The 20,209-nt window shown below is 40.9% G+C and overlaps 1 protein-coding gene across 1 annotated transcript in view; it reads left to right on the forward strand.

Moving 5' to 3' along the window:
- The window catches only part of LOC113006974 (histone H1.5-like), a 47,470-nt gene extending 27,678 nt beyond the window's left edge, over nt 1-19,792 (forward strand). Inside the window, exons 2-4 of the mRNA XM_026143253.1 lie at nt 1,288-1,645; nt 19,523-19,693; nt 19,773-19,792. Coding sequence (XP_025999038.1) covers nt 1,288-1,645; nt 19,523-19,693; nt 19,773-19,792 — 549 coding nt within the window. The remainder of the gene's footprint in view (nt 1-1,287; nt 1,646-19,522; nt 19,694-19,772) is intronic.
- The last annotated feature ends 417 nt before the right edge of the window (nt 19,793-20,209 follow it).

Consider the following 20,209-nt stretch of genomic DNA (forward strand, 5'->3'; position numbering starts at 1 on the left):
TCACTGCTATGCAGATGACACCCAGCTCTATCTGTCCATGAAGCCAGATAACACACACCAATTAGTTAAATTGCAGGAATGTCTTAAAGACATAAAGACCTGGATGGCCGCTAACTTTCTGCTTCTTAATTCAGATAAAACTGAGGTTATTGTACTCGGCCCTGAAAATCTTAGAAATATGGTATCTAATCAGATTCTTACTCTGGATGGCATTACCTTGGCCTCCAGTAACGCGGTGAGGAACCTTGGAGTCATTTTTGACCAGGACATGTCCTTCAACGCACATATTAAACAAATATGTAAGACTGCTTTCTTCCATTTGCGCAACATCTCTAAAATTAGAAATATCCTGTCTCAGAGTGACGCGGAAAAACTAGTTCATGCATTTATTACTTCCAGGCTGGACTACTGTAATTCATTATTATCAGGATGTCCAAAAAACTCACTGAAAAGCCTTCAGCTAATCCAAAATGCTGCAGCAAGAGTCCTGACAGGGACTAGAAAGAGAGAGCATATTTCTCCTGTTTTGGCTTCCCTTCATTGGCTTCCTGTTAAATCCAGAATTGAATTCAAAATCCTGCTCCTCACATACAAGGTCTTAAATAATCAGGCCCCATCTTATCTTAATGACCTTGTAGTACCATATCACCCTATTAGAGCGCTCCGCTCTCGCTCTGCAGGCCTACTTGTTGTTCCTAGAGTATTTAAAAGTAGAATGGGAGGGAGAGCCTTCAGTTTTCAGGCCCCTCTTCTGTGGAACCAGCTTCCAGTTTGGATTCGGGAGACAGACACTATCTCTACTTTTAAGATTAGGCTTAAAACTTTCCTTTTTTCTAAAGCATATAGTTAGGGCTGGACCAGGTGACCCTGAATCCTCCCTTTGTTATGCTGCAATAGATGTAGGCTGCCGGGGGATTCCCATGATGCATTGAGTTTTTCCTTTCCAGTCACCTTTCTCACTCACTATGTATTAATAGACCTCTCTGCATTGAATCATATCTGTTATTAACCTCTGTCTCTCTTCCACAGCATGTCTTTATCCTGTCTTCCTTCTCTCACCCCAACCGGTCGCAGCAGATGGCCGCCCCTCCCTGAGCCTGGTTCTGCCGGAGGTTTCTTCCTGTTAAAAGGGAGTTTTTCCTTCCCACTGTCGCCAAAGTGCTTGCTCATAGGGGGTCATATGATTGTTGGGTTTTTCTCTGTATCTATGAAGCGCCTTGAGGCGACTTTTGTTGTGATTTGGCGCTATATAAATAAAATTGAATTGAATTGAATTGAACTTCCAAGCCCAAGAAGGTCAGCCTCAGCGTGGGCGAGCTGATTGTGAAAGCCGTGGTCGCTTCCAAGGAGCGCAACGGCCTGTCTGTGGCCGCTCTCAAGAAGGCTCTGGCTGCCGGAGGCTACGATGTGGACAAGAACAAGGCCCGTGTCAAGACCGCCATCAAGAGCCTGGTGGCGAAGGGCACTCTGGTGCAGACCAAGGGCACCAGGACCTCCGGATCCTTCAAGATGAACAAGGCTACTGAGAGCAAAGCCAAGAAGCCCGCCGCGGCCAAAGCCAAGAAACCGGCAGCAGCTGCTAAGAAGTCGCCCAAGAAGGCAGCAGCAGCACTTCAGCTACTAGACAGGACAAAGCTGAAGGAGAACTGCCGGGACTGTTGAAGTGGGAGAGGACAAAACAGTGAGAGGACAACAGAGTGAGAAGACTAGGTGAGAACACATAGGAATTATTTAATGTGGGAAATCAAAATTTGGGTTAGCAAACCTGGGGAAAAGAAAACTGACTGCTTAAGTTGGAAAATTGAGACGGAGTCTGAAACATTGCGAAAATAGAAACATATACAAAATCACACACACACAAGCAGAACATGCATTAACCCTACTAACAATTCCAAACACAAAATGACTCATGAAGACTCATAGCACATTAGTTAAGAAATGATTAAATAATAGCAGAGAAATGTGTAGGAAAGGCAGCTTTAAGAACATGCTCTGCTGGAGATGCAGCTCCACAGACATGCATTAGACCTGCCTAATAACACAAACCCATGCAATGAAAATTAGCTTGTTATCTTTCATCAGTGTTAAAATAGTGTCAATTTAGCAGACACTTGTTATTAAATACTGAATTTATCCAATGCAAAAAATTGACTCTCCAGGTTGCAGGACAACAGTTTAACTTTTGTGGGAAAAAAGATCCTGGTTTGACCAACCAGTGATCAGACAATAAATTTAGTTGTTAAAATGGTAAATTGGGAGAAGCTTCCTGCTTGATTGAGGCAGCACATGTAATTTACTGTATGAGGGAAATTGTCTTTTGTGATACTATTTTGAACATGCTTTTCTGTCGTCCTGTCAACTTAGTGGGTTAATAGCTGATATGCAAATTAGTTGATCGGTTTTAGATTAATGAAAGGTGACTGAATTCTAGTATGAGTGAATGAGATGTGTTGGAGTTGTTGTGTGTTGAGTGGAGACTCTAAAACACTGAGTTTCCTGTTTTGATGTGCGAGTGAATCCTGTATTTAGATACACAACTCTGAATACATCAGAACAAACATCTTTTGTGAAGTGCATGACAGCATGTCACGTTTTATGATGAAGGGAAAAGGAAAATTGAATAAAATAGATCTGTGGCTTAAATGAGTGAAGAGCACAGACCGGGTGATTAAACTCATAGCTAATAAGATATTAGGGTTATGTTGTGTGTTGTGCAGCTGATGGTTGGTTTGGAGTGAATCTAGCTGATGATTTTTCTTTTGTTGTGAAGTTGAGCCTGCCGATTAGTATGATGGTATGATGAACCATGCTAATGGTATGATTTACCCTCCTGAGATGAGGAGCTTGTGTCATGACTTAACAAGGCCTTTTTATTTTGATACTTTCACAGTGCACTGAAAGTTTTGTTCGATAATCTCTGTTCTTTGAGCAGATCTGCGAGTCGGGAATTAAAAGCGTTACACGTCGTCAAGAAAATTGTTGCAAGTGAGTTTCTCCACATTTAAAATGGGTTCAGGAGAAAGCCACTTATTTGGGACAATTAGGAAATGAGAGTCCCCCCCAAAAAGGATTCAACGAGGAAATCCAGTCTAAATTATTTTTCTTTTTGAAATAATGTCGTTTTGCTGAGCGTGGAAACGAATGCGATGATAATTTCCACAATTAGCAAAAGAAGGAACCACTGAGTGAATGAGTAAGAATTTTAAAATAACTGACTGACTGAACATGATTGTGTGAAGCTAACCCCCACCTGACAAAGGTGCAGATGAACCCATGTGTTTCCTTTTACAGGAGCAGAAAGATGACAGCAACACTCGAGGTTGCATGATGATTTAACCTTTTAAATGCCATTTTCTGTGTCTGTGCATTTATCAGGTGTGTTATTCATAGGCTTGAGTTGCTCACAGAGATAACTGTGACAAAGTATGCATACGCCTGCGCAAGCGCTAATATTTGCATTTTCTTTTCTTACAGCATGCCAGTTCTTCATGTGAATTGATGATGCGATTTATACCAGGACAACTGGTTGATGTTTTTTCCTACTACAGGATTTCTGGGTTTATGTGTGAGGAAAACTGTGTTTACAGGTTATGAGTGGTGATGCTGTTGCATTGTGTTGATGGGAAAATGTGAAGGTTACTTTGATAATGTGAATAACATGTGTGAAATTTCCTGTGTTGAGAACTGGTGTTACTTCTTTCCACAGCTAGGGTTGACTTTATGGTGTTTTTATGGCACCTCTGGAACCTGTTGACCTGTGTCTGACCTCTGTCTGACTACAGTCAATGTGTATTGCTAATGTTAGTTTCTTTGAGAATGCTGTGGAAGATTCAGCTGAAACGGACAAGTGACATGAGTAAAACAAATAAGAGATACAGTGTTTCTGGGATAGTTTGATATGGGCTCATTAGCTGGCCACTTTTGAGCCCATAGTAATATATAAGTGGAGTGACTTTGCTTAAGAGCAGTCACCGATTACATTAATGTTGCCTGAGTACATGGGATGATCCATGTCTGAGGCGACTTATGAAAATAATTGTAGTTTACTGATTTGAGAAAACCTGCACATGACACTTGTCTTGCTGATGTTGAATGCTTCTTGTCCTTATGATACAATTGTTTACAGGTATGGAGTTTGATTTTACTTCCAGATTTTGTTTTCCAGGCCATGATGGTGTGTATGCAGGCTCCTGGGAGAGCCAGGTGTTAAGCAAACTTAATATGCAAAGCACACTAACATTTTCATTGCAGGATTATAGGTCCAGGGTGGTGCTGCTCCAGGGGAGGAGATGCCCTGATGTTGCCTGGGATATGATCTAGCTAATCTTTTTCTTTAAGACAGGAATCCAGGTTTGGTGAGTTGACGCATGGGTGTGTCCATGCGTCAAGAGGAGGGGTCCAAGGATTAACATTAAACAATGTTTTTTATTATTGTTGCAGTGATTTGTGTGATTAGCCATTTTATTTACAAATATTAAACCTATGCAAGTGGTGCACCCATGTTCAGATGAGGCTTTGATGGCCTATAAGTGAAGTTCACTGAACTAAAGAATGTGGTTTGATGATTGTTGACATACTCTCCAAATAGTTTGTCTTCCTAGCAAGGAAATACAGGTGCAGCAGTAATCTCCTGAGAAATCTTCAGAGGCCCAGTGAGAAGCGCATAGCTGACAGGACCAGGCAGTGGTTGAGGTCAAAGATCAAGCTGGTTGGGGCCCATCATGAAATCAGACCTTGGAGCCACAGCAAAGACCATGAAACTGCCTGCAAAATAGAGGAGAGGATCGTCCACAAGATGGGAGAGAGGCTTCAGGAGGATCAGAGATCATCTTCAGCACAGCAGACATCACACAGAGAGCTGTGCTACTAAGCTTCCAGGAAATCAAGAGGAGACTTCCCACAGCAAGATTTTAAATACAATGAAAGATTCAATATTGACGCTGAGGAAGACGACTAAGGTGTACGACGTGCTCTGCCTTAAACCTTCAGCAGCGTTGGAACATAAACACTCAGGGGATGAGGAGCGTGCCAAGCTCCATCGACAGCGTAGAAGGAGTTCGAGGATGACATCATGATTCTGTGAAAAGCACAGGAACCAGAAGCTATGGTGGTGATAACAGCAGTTTCCTATGAACATCACCTAACGCTGTGCCACTGTACTGTGCATACGATGACACTCTGAAGGCTGCTGGGATCATAATAGCAGTAAGACAACCCTGCACCCTTTCCACAGAGGTGTTTTCTGCAGAGTATGGACAATGAAGGAGTCATAAATATCCCCCTCACAGGACGAAGGCCTGAAGTGAGGTAATGGGAGGCCATAAAACTAGAGTGCTGAGAGGTCTGCAGCTTTGGAAATAGCTGAGAACCATGTTGACAAACAACAAAACCAACTGGTATGTTTGAATGTTTATTCTACATACATTTGGACTCTGGTCCTATGGACAACGATGGAAACAACTGGAAGAGACATTCATGACGCCCTGCAGAACTCAAACCACTCTGCAGAGAGACATGTGATGTGCACACCTGGAGGAAGCATTACCAAGCTGAGATGTTTTTGAAAATGTTACTTTTTTATTTTCACTATTAAATTAACAATTTCTTTGTTTGCTCGTAAGATGCAGTTTGCCATGAGATGAGCTCAATGAATGGGATAACTGCTAATACATTTGTTGAACTGTGTACCTTTTCAGTAATTTAGGGTGATTTGACATATGCTGAGTATAAAAATGTTTGCATTGAAACTGTCAGACATGAGGTATTCATACCTGGGAACTTTTCAGGCATAAAGGTCAAAAGGGGGGGAAATGTTAGATTTGTATTGTTGATTGTCATTTATGCTTAGAAATATTTACTTATATATGCTTAGAGTTTTGTAATTAGTTGTAGATTGGTAGAGGTTTTGATCCTTGATAGTCTGCAAACTTTGTGTGTATTAGACAGCACTTTGGGAGCATGAGAGGTCATACCGTGTCTTATTATTTTATGGTAGGATTAACGTAGTTGCGTCTGTTCTAGTCTAAGTGCTCTTTGTTTAGATGAACTGCAGGACTTCCTCACCGTGTTATCTAGGATGAACCATCTAGGGTGAGGGGGAGGCTACCCTCTTCCTGACCAAGGATGTTTGACCCTTTGATCAGCAGTCCACACACACACACACACACACACACACACACACACACACACACACACACACACACACACACACACACACACACACACAGGCAAGGTACTCTTTGTGTATGTAGACGTCATATGTTAATGAACTTATGCATATTCATGTAACCTCAATAAAAGGACAGTGATATGGGAGAACGGACGAGAGCTACTGGGGTCAAGCGAAGGAACGGTGCCTGTCCGGTTCTCTCCCGTGCACGAGTACCATGAAGAAGTTTGCCTACTTGTGTCTTGCTTGCAGTGTAATTATATTGTCTTAACGTTCCAGCGAATAGGTTTATGCTACAAACCTATCATTTTGTTTTAAATGATTTGTTTTGTTTGTTGTTATTTTGTTAAATTAGTCAGTAAGAGCTGTAGGGCCATTTTGTTTCTATAAATAAAGAGACTGGTATAGGACCAGCATGCATTGGGGTGGGCCTATGGTTTTTTACCAGAGCAGGAGAAGCAGTAGGAAGGATCTTGTTATTGCTTGCCAAATGGATAAATAAACCAAAACCAAAACTCTCAACTAAAAGGTTTGGACAATGGACTTCTTTTGCCTGCGTACGAAATATTACCTCAGTGCAGCAGTGGCTTGTGGACTTTAAGTTGTGGGACGTTTGATCATTCAAAAGTAAAGGAATTGCCACTACATGGACCTTTTGGTGTGCATTTGTGAGAGGTCACCAGATTTACAGGGGAATAGGAATAAAAAAATTACTTGTTTTTCAGTACAGTTGTGTGGGTTGGAAATTGATCATGATCTGCTGCTTACTGGCTTCAAAAAAAATATCTGGCCCAGATAAATTCCTCGGTTTGAAAATCTAACTTCGTAGTTGAATAGCCATGCTCTACGGCAAACATCGGCACTGAGTTGCCAGGTTCTCAGCCACTCATCCCTCCTCTGCTAAACTCCACGGCAAACCTCGGCACCAGGTTGCCAGGTTCTCAGCCACCCATCCATCCTTTGCAAATTTCTGCAGGAAACCTCTGCACCGAGTTGCCAGGTTCCCAACCTCTTCCCTCCTCGGCTAGACTCCATAGCAAACGTCGGCACCCGGTTGCCAGGTTCCTTTATTGCTCATTCGCGAAAGCAGCAGCAGCTTTTCTACCATCGGGTTGGCAGTTGTCTGTATAGACAAATAAATTAAAAGCCACCGGGTTGCCAGGTTTTCCTTCATCCCCCATTTGCATGCAGCATCTAGCTTCCCTACTACCGAACTGCCAGTTTCTCCGCTTCTATCATTGCAAGCAGCAGCAAACCCTTCTAGCACAGAGGTGTCAGGTTCTTGCTATATCTGCCATGTGCAAACCGCAGTGACAAGCTTCTTACCCCTGAGTTGCCAGTTCCTGTCCATCCATCATGGCTAAAGCAGCAGAGAATCCTTCCCGCTGGTTCCTTCTATGTCCATCATTCTTAATCGCAGCAGCAATCTTCTTTAACCACGTTGCCAGTTTCTCTGCGTCCATTATTGCAAAGCAGTAGTAAACCCCTCTGGCACCGAGATGCCAGGTTCTCTCTTTATCCCTCATTCGCAAACGCAGCAGCATGCTTTCTAATATAGAGTTGCCAGTTTCTCTGCTCGGCACTGAGATGCCAGATTCGCTGCCATCTTTCCTGCCTTTCCAAAGCATCGGCGAACCTCATGGCAAAGAGATGCCAGGTTCTCTCTTTATCCCTCATTCGCAAATGCAGCAGCATGCTTCCAGCACCGAGATGCCAGTTTCACTGCCATCTTTCCTGCCTTTCCAAAGCAAAGCTGAACCTTCGTGGCACAGAGATGCCAGGTTCTGTCCTCCATCAATCCTTTTAAGACATCCAAACTGAGTCGCGCGCGTAATTTTTCAAGGCGTCCCTTCACTTCTCATGTGTTTTCACTAGCATCATCAGGCATCCACCCTCAACACAATCATTCGAGACCGCTCTCTAAGTTGACTCACGGTTCTGACTGCGTCTGAACGGCTTATCATCTCCCACGCTCTCTGCTCTTGGACAATTTTGGGGGTTATTATTAAAGAGATTATTTTCCTCTAATCAATCTTTCAATTCATCAACTCTACCCAAGCTGCTGCTGTCACTTCTGTTAATTCAGAAATCAGCTCAGTCGTTATTGCTACCTTATCTGAAGTAATTAACCAGCTAAGCACCTCCTATCCATCTTCTACTCAAAGACAAGCTCACAAGCTTTTTGAGCCGCCAAGCCCTACCTCAAATCTCAAATCCAGCATTCTTCTCTGTCAGAGCTTCAGCTCAAAGTCGAGCCACGTCGCTACGCGATCGAGGGTTCCCCTCATTGATCCATTAAGATATCCGTTGTTTGCAACTTCCTTTGATCTCTTCTCCTGCCTTTCCTTTCTAATTGTCCGAGCTCATCCACTCCACACCACGGAACGACGTTTGCTCTCCCTGTGCTCGTCTTTGTCCTCCGCGCTATGAATTCTGGGATAGGCTGGGCCATGAAGAAAACACCAACTCATCCTTCAAATCTGGGGAAAAGGAGGACGCACTTGTTGACATTTACCTTAATTGGATAGCCTATGTCGAATATATTTGAAACCAACGATAACACTTCTCACTATTGCCAATATTAACAAAACTAAGGGTAGGTGCTAGTGATGGCCCGCTAGAAGCTGACGCTCTGGTGCGTGTGTCAAAAAAAGTCAACACACTGCTTCAAAAGCACTTGGTTCATTTGGCCGGAGTCACGTGATCAGTGATGTCCGAAGCTTCGTTTAGAACATACCTGATTCTGTGGTTTATAAGGGTTTGTGGAGTGTTTTGATGGTGAGAGAGCAAACCACTGATCATTCTATTGAGAGATACGGAGCCAGCGAGGAACAGGGGAGGTTCTGTCGTGTGGGAGTATTTTGAGTTGATTTTGGTCCATTTTGGTTGGGTTTGCCAGCTTTGTGTTCTTGTTGTTTGTTTTTGTTTTGTGCATCTTTATTTTATCTGAAAATGTGAAAAAATTCTCTTCATAATATAAATATCATGAAAGAACTTCAGAAAGACTTCCATTTGACTCTTTACATTTAATGTAATAAAAATGTATATTTTATTTTTAAAATAATCTTAAAATATTATTCTACAGAATGTGCAGCAATTTAATGTGTTTATTCTTTTTAACTGATAATTTGTGGGACCCAGGCACTCCAGCCTCCTCTGTCCCATGTGAGAGGATTTTCTTTAAGGCTGGAGAAGTTATCTCCATGAAAACCAGCAGGTTCGGCTATCGCACAGAGGAACAAATTCTCTTCTTAAACAAAAATTAAAAAGGGGTTACTATAGATGCATCGTGTTTTTAATTTGCAAGTTCATAAGCATTTTCCAGTTCACAATTAATTCTACCCCCAGGTCAAAGAAGATGTATAAGAAAATTGGCCTAATATCATATTATTAATAAACATACCAGCTGTCCAGTGATTAATTGCACAACTACATGGAGGCAGGACTTCACAGCAGAAGCATACTCCATAATGTGTTGTACATTATTATATGTATATTATATGTATTTTTCAATTATTACTGTTTACCAACATCAAGAAGTCACAAACAAAGAGAGACCACACCGTGGCGCATGTTTAAACAAGGAGAGTTTGTTGTTCATTTGTTAAATATATAATTTTGATCAAGAATTTTTTCACCCCCAAAAAATACATGTTCAAAGCAAGACAACGGTGGCCCAATATCAGACAGAAACGTGAACTCCACTCTGTAGAGTGGGCAGTCATAATGAAGCAGTTCGTTGTAGATTCAAGCTGCTCTTCATATTTTGGCCACCAGATGTCACCAGACAGGACTGTGTTGAAAAGCAATGAACCGTTTTTCAATACAAGCTTCCATGCTTCAGAAAGCTTCATTTGGCCATCACTAGTAGGTCCAGTTATTTAAAAAAGAGAACTCACAGTCTTGAAAAATAAAACTGAAAAATAGAAATAAAGAAAAAAATAAAATATCCATCCAGATCTTTTCAACAGACAACAGAAAATCTATTTTAATTGGAGGGCCTAATTCAAAAAATTTTGCAAAATGAAATAAGAATAAAAAAAGACCCCTCAATATAGACAATACCTACAAAACTAAACAGGATTGGCATAGTAATATATATATATATATATATATATATATATATATATATATATATATATATATATATATATATATATATATATATATATATATATTTTAAAAAAAAGTTTATCGCAGTCTCATGGAAACTCAAATTAACAGAGAAACATTAAACGCACCTCATCGCCTGCTGTAGCCAAACGGGAGAAAGAATGTTCTTCGCAGCTGCACTTCATCTCAGAGGTGGGTTAATAAATTGGATATAACTTAACCACAATACTTTGACATGGGTTCTTTATAAACTTGAGTCCAACTTGAAGGCGGTGGGAAGATGCGTCGCATGGATGATTTGTCACGGCTAACCGGGGTGAGCCGTGTGGAGGAAATAAATGAGGACCCCAGAGCAGGCACTCACTGACACGTGAAGGAGGTTTATTGCAAAATAAAAAAATGGTGCATGATAGCAACATAGATCCTGATTGTAATTTTTTTAACAATAAGACAAATGAATGCTATTATTATACAAATGAGCAATTTAAAAAGAAAATCAAGGTAGAAAAGGGTATAACAACGGTTCACTTTAATAGTCAAAGCTTATATGCAAACTTTCAATCCATCAAAGACTACATAAAACAGTTTGAACAGCCATTCAAGGTGAAAGCCATATCAGAGATCTGGATAACTCCTGGAAAAGAAGAAGACTTTGAAATAAATGGATATGAATTCCTTCATGTAGACAGGATCAACAAGAAAGGAGGTGGGGTGGCACTTTACATTGATAAAAACCTAAAGTACAACAGAATTGGAAGAACGACGACTGTTATCGATGGAATGATGGAATGTTTAACAGTGGAAATAAGTACGGAAAAAAGGAAAAACCTAATTGTCAGTTGTATTTACAGAACTAAGATATTTAAGGATAATATGGAGGACTTATTTACAAATGTAAATCAGAAAAGAATGTTTATTTGTGGGGACTTTAATATTGACTTATTGAATCCAAATCATAATAAGAGCACAGAATAATTTATTGACTCCATGTACAGCATCGGTTTATTTCCAATATAACATCTCGCAACTCTATTAGATAATACATTTACAAATATAATAGAAGAAAATATAAAAAGTGGGCTATTAATCAACGACATAAGTGACCATTTACCAGTCTTTGCATCTTATAATTGCCATTATAAAGTCAACAGCGATGGACACGAGATTATTTACAAAAGAATAAGAACAGAGAAGACGTTAAACTGTCTTAGAAAGTAACTTTCAAAGCAAGATTGGAATATTATATATGAACAAACAGAAGTTAATAAAGCTTACGAAGTATTTTTAAGAACATTTAACACGTTACTTGATAAAAACTGCCCAGTAATTGAAATCAACAGGAAACACAACTATGCAGGAAGACCATGGATGACTAAAGGACTACAAAATGCCAGCAAAAAAAACGAATACCCTATATCAAGAATTCATAAAAAAAGAGAACCATAGAAACTGAAAGGAAGTAAAAAACTTAAATAAATTAACTAACATAATGAGATCCTGTAAAAGAGAGTATTACATTAAAAGGTTGGAACACAATAAAGATAACACAAGAGATATCTGGAATGTATTAAACAGTATAATCAAAGATGAATCAGGGAATAATGATGACCCTGGGTACTTTATAGAAGGGACAAGAAGCATTAATAACATGGAAGAGATGGTAAATGGCTTTAATGAATTCTTCGTAAACATGGGGCCAAAACTGGCAGAAGAAATAAAGGTTGATGGAATAGAAAGGGACACTGGTGAAAATATTGAAAGGAGAAGCTCAATGTTTTTAAGAGCAGTGGAAGAGAAAGAGATTTATGACATAGTTAGAGGACTTAAGAACAAAACCAGTACAGACTGGAATGATGTTGCTATGGTAACAGTAAAGAGAGTTATTGATGGTATTGTAAAACCATTAAAATATATATTCAACTTGTCGTTTCAAACAGCGGTTTTTCCACAAAAAATGAAAGTTGCTAAAGTTATTCCCATTTACAAAACCGGTGAAAGGCATCATTTTACAAACTACAGACCAGTGTCAATACTCTCCCAGTTCTCTAAGATACTGGAAAAACTCTTCATAAAAAGATTTGACAGTTTTGTGGAAAAACATGAATTACTGACAGTCAGTATGGGTTCAGAAGCAACAGATCAACAGCTTTGGCACTGATAGATTTAATGGAAGAGATAACGGAATGTGTGGATAATAAGAGGTTTTCTTAGATCTAAAGAAGGCGTTTGATACTGTTAATCATGAAATTCTAATAAAGAAAATGGAAAAGTACGGGTTTAGGAGAGTGGTTTTGGACTGGGTAAAAATCTATGTAGGGAATAGGCAACAATATGTACAAATAAAGGAATATAAATCTAATTTGATGGATATAGCTTGTGGAGTACATCATGGTTCAGTACTGGGTCCAAAAATGTTTATTATGTACATAAATGATACCTGCAGAGTATCGCAGATTTTAAAGGTTGTAATATTTGCAGATGACACAAATATACTGTGTTCAGGTGTGGAATTGCCACAGGTTTTGGAGATGATCACACAGGAATTAATGATATTAAAGAAGTGGTTTGATATAAATAAATTATCATTGAATCTAGATAAAACCAGATTTACGTTATTTGTAAACCAAAAGAAAAACATCAGTGTAGAAATATGTGTTGACAATGTATATTTAGAAAGACTAATTGAAATAAAATTTCTTGGTGTGATCATTGACCACAAGCTCTGCTGGAAGCCACACAGCACTATGTTCGGGGGAAACTGGCACAGGGCCGTCGTGGGGAAAGCAAAGCATATAAGATAAGAAGATAAGATAAGATAAGACTTTATTGATCCCACAACGGGGAAATTTTTGCATCACCTCAGCTCAGGTACAGATATCAGAAGGAAATACAAAAATACAAATAAGTACAATCAGTCATGATCCTGAGTCCATGACTCGGTGATTTTGTGTTTGGTGTATTTATTGTTATTATTTTCATTATTACTTGTGGGCTGTTTTGGGATGGTTTGTGTTTTGGGATTTTAGATTCTGGGTTTCTGGGTTTGTGCTCCCCCTGTTGGTCCCTGGTGTTCGTGTTCCCCTGTCTCGTCAGGTTAATCAGGTCCAGCTGTGTCTCCCACCTGTGTGTGATTTCCCAGTGTTCCTCTGTGTATTTATAGTGTGTGTGTTTCCCTCAGTTCCTCATCGCCTGTGTTCATCCTCTGTGTCACCCTGCGTACTCTGCATTTCTCCATGAATCCCCTCCATGTTCACCCTCACATCTGAATAAGTGCTGCATTTGAGTCCTCCTTTCTACACTTCACACGGCTGCTGCCCCAGTCGTGACACAATCAGTGAAAAAAAGTAAAAAATACACTATATTCAATGGTAGCATATACAGTATGTGATTATGGATATGGTTGGAAATATGGAAGACATAAACTATATAGCTTGATTTAGCTATTGTACCACTACTATTCCTATTTATAGACATGTACACACACACACACACGTACACACTAAATATACATATGTATACATATACAGACATATATACCTGCACATGTCCGTACACATGGAGGGTCCATTATACATGAAGTGGTGACCGTGGATGTTCACAGTGTCCAGTGACTTATGACATCGTGATTGAGGAGTTAGAGTCTAACTGCTGTTGGGATGAATGCTCTGCGAAAGCGCTCCTTCCTGCAGCGAGGGTGTTTCAGTCTCTGACTAAAGGAGCTGCTCAGCCCACTCACAGACTCGTGCAGTGGGTAATGTGGTTTGTGCATGATGGATGTCAGCTTTACTAACATCCTCCCCTCACCAACCACCTCCACAGATATGTTGGATCAGAAAGCCCTGCACATATTATACTGTGCTTTACTACTGCCATATATGAGCTACTGTGTAGAGGTCTGGGGAAACACATACAAAAGTAACACACAAACAATAACTATAATACAGAAAAGGGCCATTAGATTAATAAATAATGTAGGGTACAGGGACCATACAAATGCACTCTTTGTCAAAATGCAAGCTATTAAATTCCAAGACTTGGTGAAGCTTAAAACAGCGCAAATAATGTATAAAGTAAGAAATAAAATGCTTCCAAAAGAAATCTGTAAATTGTTCATAGAAAGAGATGGTGGGTATAACTTAAGAGGGAAGTGGAATTTAAAAATACGAAGTGCTAGAACAACTTTAAGAACTATGTCTATCTCAATTGCAGGAGTTAAATTATGAAACAGTCTAAAAGAAGAAATAAAAGACAGTAAAAACATAAACCAGTTTAAAATAAAATATAAAAAACTAATTTTAGATAATTATAAGAATGAAGAAAACAGTGTTAACCCAGGACGGTGATGTTGCTTGTAATGGTGTTGTGGTTCTTTTCGGTTTTTGTGTTAGTTTTTTTCCATAACTTGTGAATCTGCAAATTTACACATTCTGTCTTTTTCATATGAACGAAACTATACTGTGGTGGGGCTTGATTATTTCTTGTTTTTGGTTTATGTATGTTTGTTTTGTTTTGCTTTATTTTGCTAAAAGAGACTAAAAGAAAATTAAATGAATGAGAGGTAAAACTTGAGGGGGTAGGGACAAATAAGTAAATACTTCAGCCTACTCCTTTTCAAACAAATAATGGAATGATATTTTGCAATGACTGTGAAGGCACATGTTTGAAATGTTTGAAATAAAAATGAACTGAACTGAAACATAAGGATGGCAAAACGGAGCTACAGATAATCTAAACTGGGATAAACTGAACAGCAAACCTGAACATGAAGGAAGGATAGCAGGGTGAACACACGGTTGATACACAGATGGACCAGCAATCAGCACACAAGTAGACACGACTTAGATACACACAGAAGAACAAAGGGAGATTACACACAGGTGGGGAACACACAGCTGGACCTGATGATCCTGAAGAGACGGGGGGAAGTAAACAGAATACACTGACATAAGACATGGACTTTCAAAGTAAAAAAGGAAACAAGAAACAGTTCATAAAGACGCAGACTCGACACTGAACTAAACCTACACTAAACACGAGGGCACAAGACACAAAAGGACAATTGTTTAAGGGGGCATTTCCCCTCTAGCCACCGGAATATAGCCAGCCCTGGTGCACAGTAAAGAAATCATTTGACTGGATAGGATATTCAGGATAAAGAGATTTTTTTATATGTATGAATGCACAGTCTAAATGTAGGTGTCGATAAAGTTAGAGGGGAAACGTTGGATTAAAAATGCCTAAACCTCAAAAATAAATAAATGCACAGTGCATCTGGTTTCTTTACAGATTCAACAGACAGCTGTCCACCTTTTCTCATTTTTACAGCTTCTAGTATAAAATATCGTGGTTTTGGTGCTCATTTGCTAATAAGACCTCTATTGGGCATATACATGCATAAACCCAGACTGCAGTTCTTACTAGTAAATATTTCCATCCATCCATCTTCATCCACTTTATCCGGGCCTGGGTCGCGGGGGCAGCAGCCTGAGCAGAGAGGCCCAAACCTCCCTCTCCCCAGCCACCTCCTCCAGCTTATCCGGGGGAACACCAAGGCGTTCCCAGGCCAGCCGAGAGATATAATCTCTCCAGCGTGTCCTGGGTCTGCCCCGGGGCCTCCTCCTGGTAGTAAATATTTATAGCTATTTAATATTAAGAGTACTCCAAGACTATTAGACAATATACCGTATGTGTTTTGTTTATCCTGCTTTTGGTTGGAATTTATAAGTACAATTCTAATTTTCAAGACAGAAATATTTCTTGCAAATGATGTATCATTGTCTTTAACTGTCACAGCTCCTCCTTTTCACCCATGGTTCAGTATGTTGAGCAAAATACACATTACAATACATTCATCTTGATCAACCCAGCTAGTGCTTTTTTTTGGGGGGGGGGGGGGGGGGGCATTTTTCAGTAATGTTAATTAAATCATTTAAAATGTATTACAGACCTTTGTCTGTATTACAGTGGGGGGTTTGCAACATAGTATTACATCAGGCAGCACGGTGGTTAGCATTGTTGCCTCACAGCAAGAAGGTCCCGAGTTCAATTCCACCATCGGGTGGGGGCCTTTGTGTGTGGGTTTTTGCATGTTTGCATGTCTGGGTACTCCAGCTTTCTCCCACAGTCCACAGACATTAGTGGGGTCAGGTTAATTGGAAACTCTAAACTGCCCATAGGTGTGAGTGTGACTGGTTGTCTGCGTCTATGTGTTAGCCCTGCGACAGACTGGCGACCTGTCCAGGGTGTAACCTGCTTCTCGCACTAAGGCAGCGGGGATAGGCTCCAGATTGAACACACTGGAAATCATCAATGTCAAAAAAGCACACACTAAAAAGAGACCACATCTCCAACTAAAGACCTACTTGCCGTTGTCTCTCTTGAGGTTCACCATGCCAAAATTATCGACCAACTAACGGATTCAGGCTGATTAACCCTGTCATGCATGAATTATGACCACGACAATCAGAATTTTTTTCTTTAGTCTTTTTACTCCTCTTTACGCATGAAAAAATGAATAAAATACTTAAGAAAAAAAAATCCTGATTGAGGTGGTCATAATTCATGCATGACAGGGTTCAATAACAACAATTACAATGAAGCATGTCATATATCTATAGTGACATTAAACGACCAGTGGGTGGCAGGTATGGAGTGAGGCATCAGTGTCCAATGTAGTGGTTTATGTTCAAGTGCAATCCCATCAACACTGACGCAAATACAAGGAAACAGCCTTTGAACAGCTGTGTCCACTGTAGTGACCACTATGCATGAAAGGGTTAAACTGACGTTCTGTCTTTGAAAGAGGCATAGAGAGAAACCAGCTTTGGTCCTTTTCAATACTGAAACCGCTTGGGTCTTGCATGACTCCAGACTCCTTGCTAGCTACATGTAGCCTAATCTCTGCTCCTCCTGTTTTATTTATATTATTATATTTAATAACTATGAAAAAACAGTATCTCTCTTTTCTGTAAACTTTTGGCCAACCATCTTATTTTGCAGAAATGAAAGTTAGACACAAGCCATGAGTTCACATATCTCCAGGAGCATGCGTCACTTTGCAAAACTTAGTGATATACACAGAAAATGTTATATGCTTTTATGCATGCTTTTATTCTACATAAAAACAAACAAACAAAAGGGATTGAGGACAGAAAACAAATCACTTGACACTTGGATTGAAACTGTGCGGGGATGTGAAGTGTGATGTTGTGTGTATGTTTTTACCTACCAATTTCAAGCAGGCTCCCTTAAAGAGTAAATATGTAATGACTGCCATTGCACTTACACGCTTTCCCCTCTCATCACTTGAGCCAGACTTCTCAGTGGCTTCTCTTCCCCAAAGACAGCTCATCAGTATTCTGCTGCTTCACCACCTGACAGGACGCCCGATTGCTGTAAACAACATCGTACATTTTGCATGCAACAGCTGCATCATAGCGCAGCCGTAATGTCACAGAGTGCTGAATTCCTTCTTTCATCTTAAAACACACACACACACACCAATAGGCTGCAATCAGTTGAAGAGACTTTACTGGGATCAGACCAAACTGCCCCCCCAACACACACTCACACCTTATTGCTTTAGTAATTCATAGTACAGTATGACTAGGTATCATACCACAACAAACAACCATTAGCTAGTATTCTGTTCTTTTGAATGTTCCTCCTCTGATGGTGACTGTGTTGTTTGGCCTCATTTTTTTTTCCCACCAGGTCACATGTGCAAAAACAACAATAAAGCTTTAACAATTGAAAGAAAAACAAAACACACTGTACATTGGTAGCGTATGTGCACCTACCCAGTCATACAGTCTTCTCACTTATGTATGTGCTCCGTATACACATTTTAATGCATAGCTGGTGCACTTGGATTCATTCAGCAGATATTTCAATCTTCAGATACGATGATACCGTATACCAGTTCTGAAAGATTGACTGAGCTTATATACTGGGACCATCTGCAGAATAACAATTATTCAGCAAACCAGGAAGACAAATTCTCTCTTGATTTGCATATTTTCTCAGACAAATTCAAGACAAATAATAATGTAAAAAATCTCTAGGCAGATTTACATTAATCCCCATAAGTTCTCATATGCTGTAATACATCACATCAGTGATTCTAAGGTGACAGTCAATCACTCAGCACCAGGATGCAGGATTCTTAAATCTACACTCACCTCCTCCACAAATGACATAAATACAACATTTGCCAAACTAAGGAATTATGATGATACTCACACTGAGTTAGATTTTACCAAGAGAAGCAGCAGGAAACCACCATGTGTGATTCATTATTCATTGTTGCAAAGAAATCCTTGAATCCAGTCAAACTAAAGCTCCATCTGACAGCACAGCAGTGGGAGCAAGTGTATGCAGTGTGGGTGTAGCCAGTGGCGGTCCTAGCCTGTTCGGTGCCCTGGGAACCCCCCACCCCCCAAATTATGTCTGAGCATCTAAAAGTCACATACATGTTTTATATATTTAGTTCAACAAACATCCTCAAAGTTTCTATGCTAGAAGGTTGTGCATCCATCTGGGGTATCTAAGCTCAAAGGAATAATGAAAGAAGAATAATCAAGTAGAATGAACATGTTTCCCCACTGACCGAGTTCTTGAAAACCATGATCACTAATCAATAAAGACTCAAGCTGCAAGGCAAAAATGCATACACCATCTGTAAGCCAAGCAGGACTGGGCATGGACATGAAGATGAGCAAGTAAACAGTTATTGTCATGGTCCCTGTGCCCCGCTGGTCAATCCTCTATTGGGCAATATGTTTGTGGTTTGTTTGCTCTCTCGCTCTCGCCCTCTCTCTCACTCTCTCTCTCTCTCGCCACGGCGATGCTCACTGCGGGCTCCCGCTGCTGGCCCACACACCTGCTCATCACCACACCGGCCGCTGATCCCAGCTGATTACTGCACTACTTAGATGGCGAGTCTGCACTAGTCTTTGCTGGATCGTTGAGCTATCAGTGTCAGTTAGACTTGTGTTTCTGCTTGTCATGGTCTGGTTGGGCACCTGCAGGTCTCAGACAGCGGCTCCTCCTCCTTTAGGCGGAGTCCGGTTGCCCCTCCCTGGCTGACCACCTGTGAGCAATCGTGCCAGCGGTATATCAGACCTGCGCTCTCAACCACTCATCGCCTGAGTATCTGCTATTCCCATGTTAGTTCAGTGGAGCATCCTAAACCTTGTCTTAACGCCGTGTGATGACTGACCTGTCTTTTCTTGTCCTCAGCGATAGCACCCGGAGTGGAGATCTTGTTCCCCTCGCTCCCGTCCTCCTGGACCTGGGCCGCCAGCTGCTTACACAACGTGGCCTGCCGGCCCACCGCTCACCTGCCTGCCTCCCCACGCCTCGACCGCTTCCGGGTTTTCCGCTCCACCTGTCCCCTCCATCTGAAACCAAGTAAGGCAATTCAATTCAACTGCGGAGGATTATTGGTTGTCTGCTGGATCCCTCTGATCGTGATCTCCTCTTGTTCCAGTGCCCCCGGCCCCTACCTAGTCCTGTTTCTACCTCCCCGCTGTCCCCGCTGTTCAGCCGTCTCCTAGAGGTGTCTAGGTCGCCCTCATTATCACCGACGAATCCTACGCGCCACTAGTGTGGTGGCGTCGCTTTGTGTTTCACCTTTGTTTACCTGTGGGCGGAAATAAATCATTTGTTTTCTGTCACCTCGCTTCCGGGTTGGTTTCTGCGCCTGTGTCCATCCCTGTTCCCTCGTGCCGTTGAGCCGTGACACTGCTAACCTGTACTTTGAGAATTTCTTATAATTATCCTGCTAACCTGACGTTTTGTGTGTAGATCGTTTTTGGAACCCGATGCGGAGAGGAGTGATTGAGGGGGAACGTTTTTGTACAGAAAGTGTGGAACAACCTTCTCCCAACCCTGTTTCCCACGGACCCTGGCGACCCGGACCCGTTT

The sequence above is a fragment of the Astatotilapia calliptera genome, chromosome 15 (assembly GCF_900246225.1).
Source record: "Astatotilapia calliptera chromosome 15, fAstCal1.2, whole genome shotgun sequence".
NCBI classification, from domain to species: domain Eukaryota; kingdom Metazoa; phylum Chordata; class Actinopteri; order Cichliformes; family Cichlidae; genus Astatotilapia; species Astatotilapia calliptera.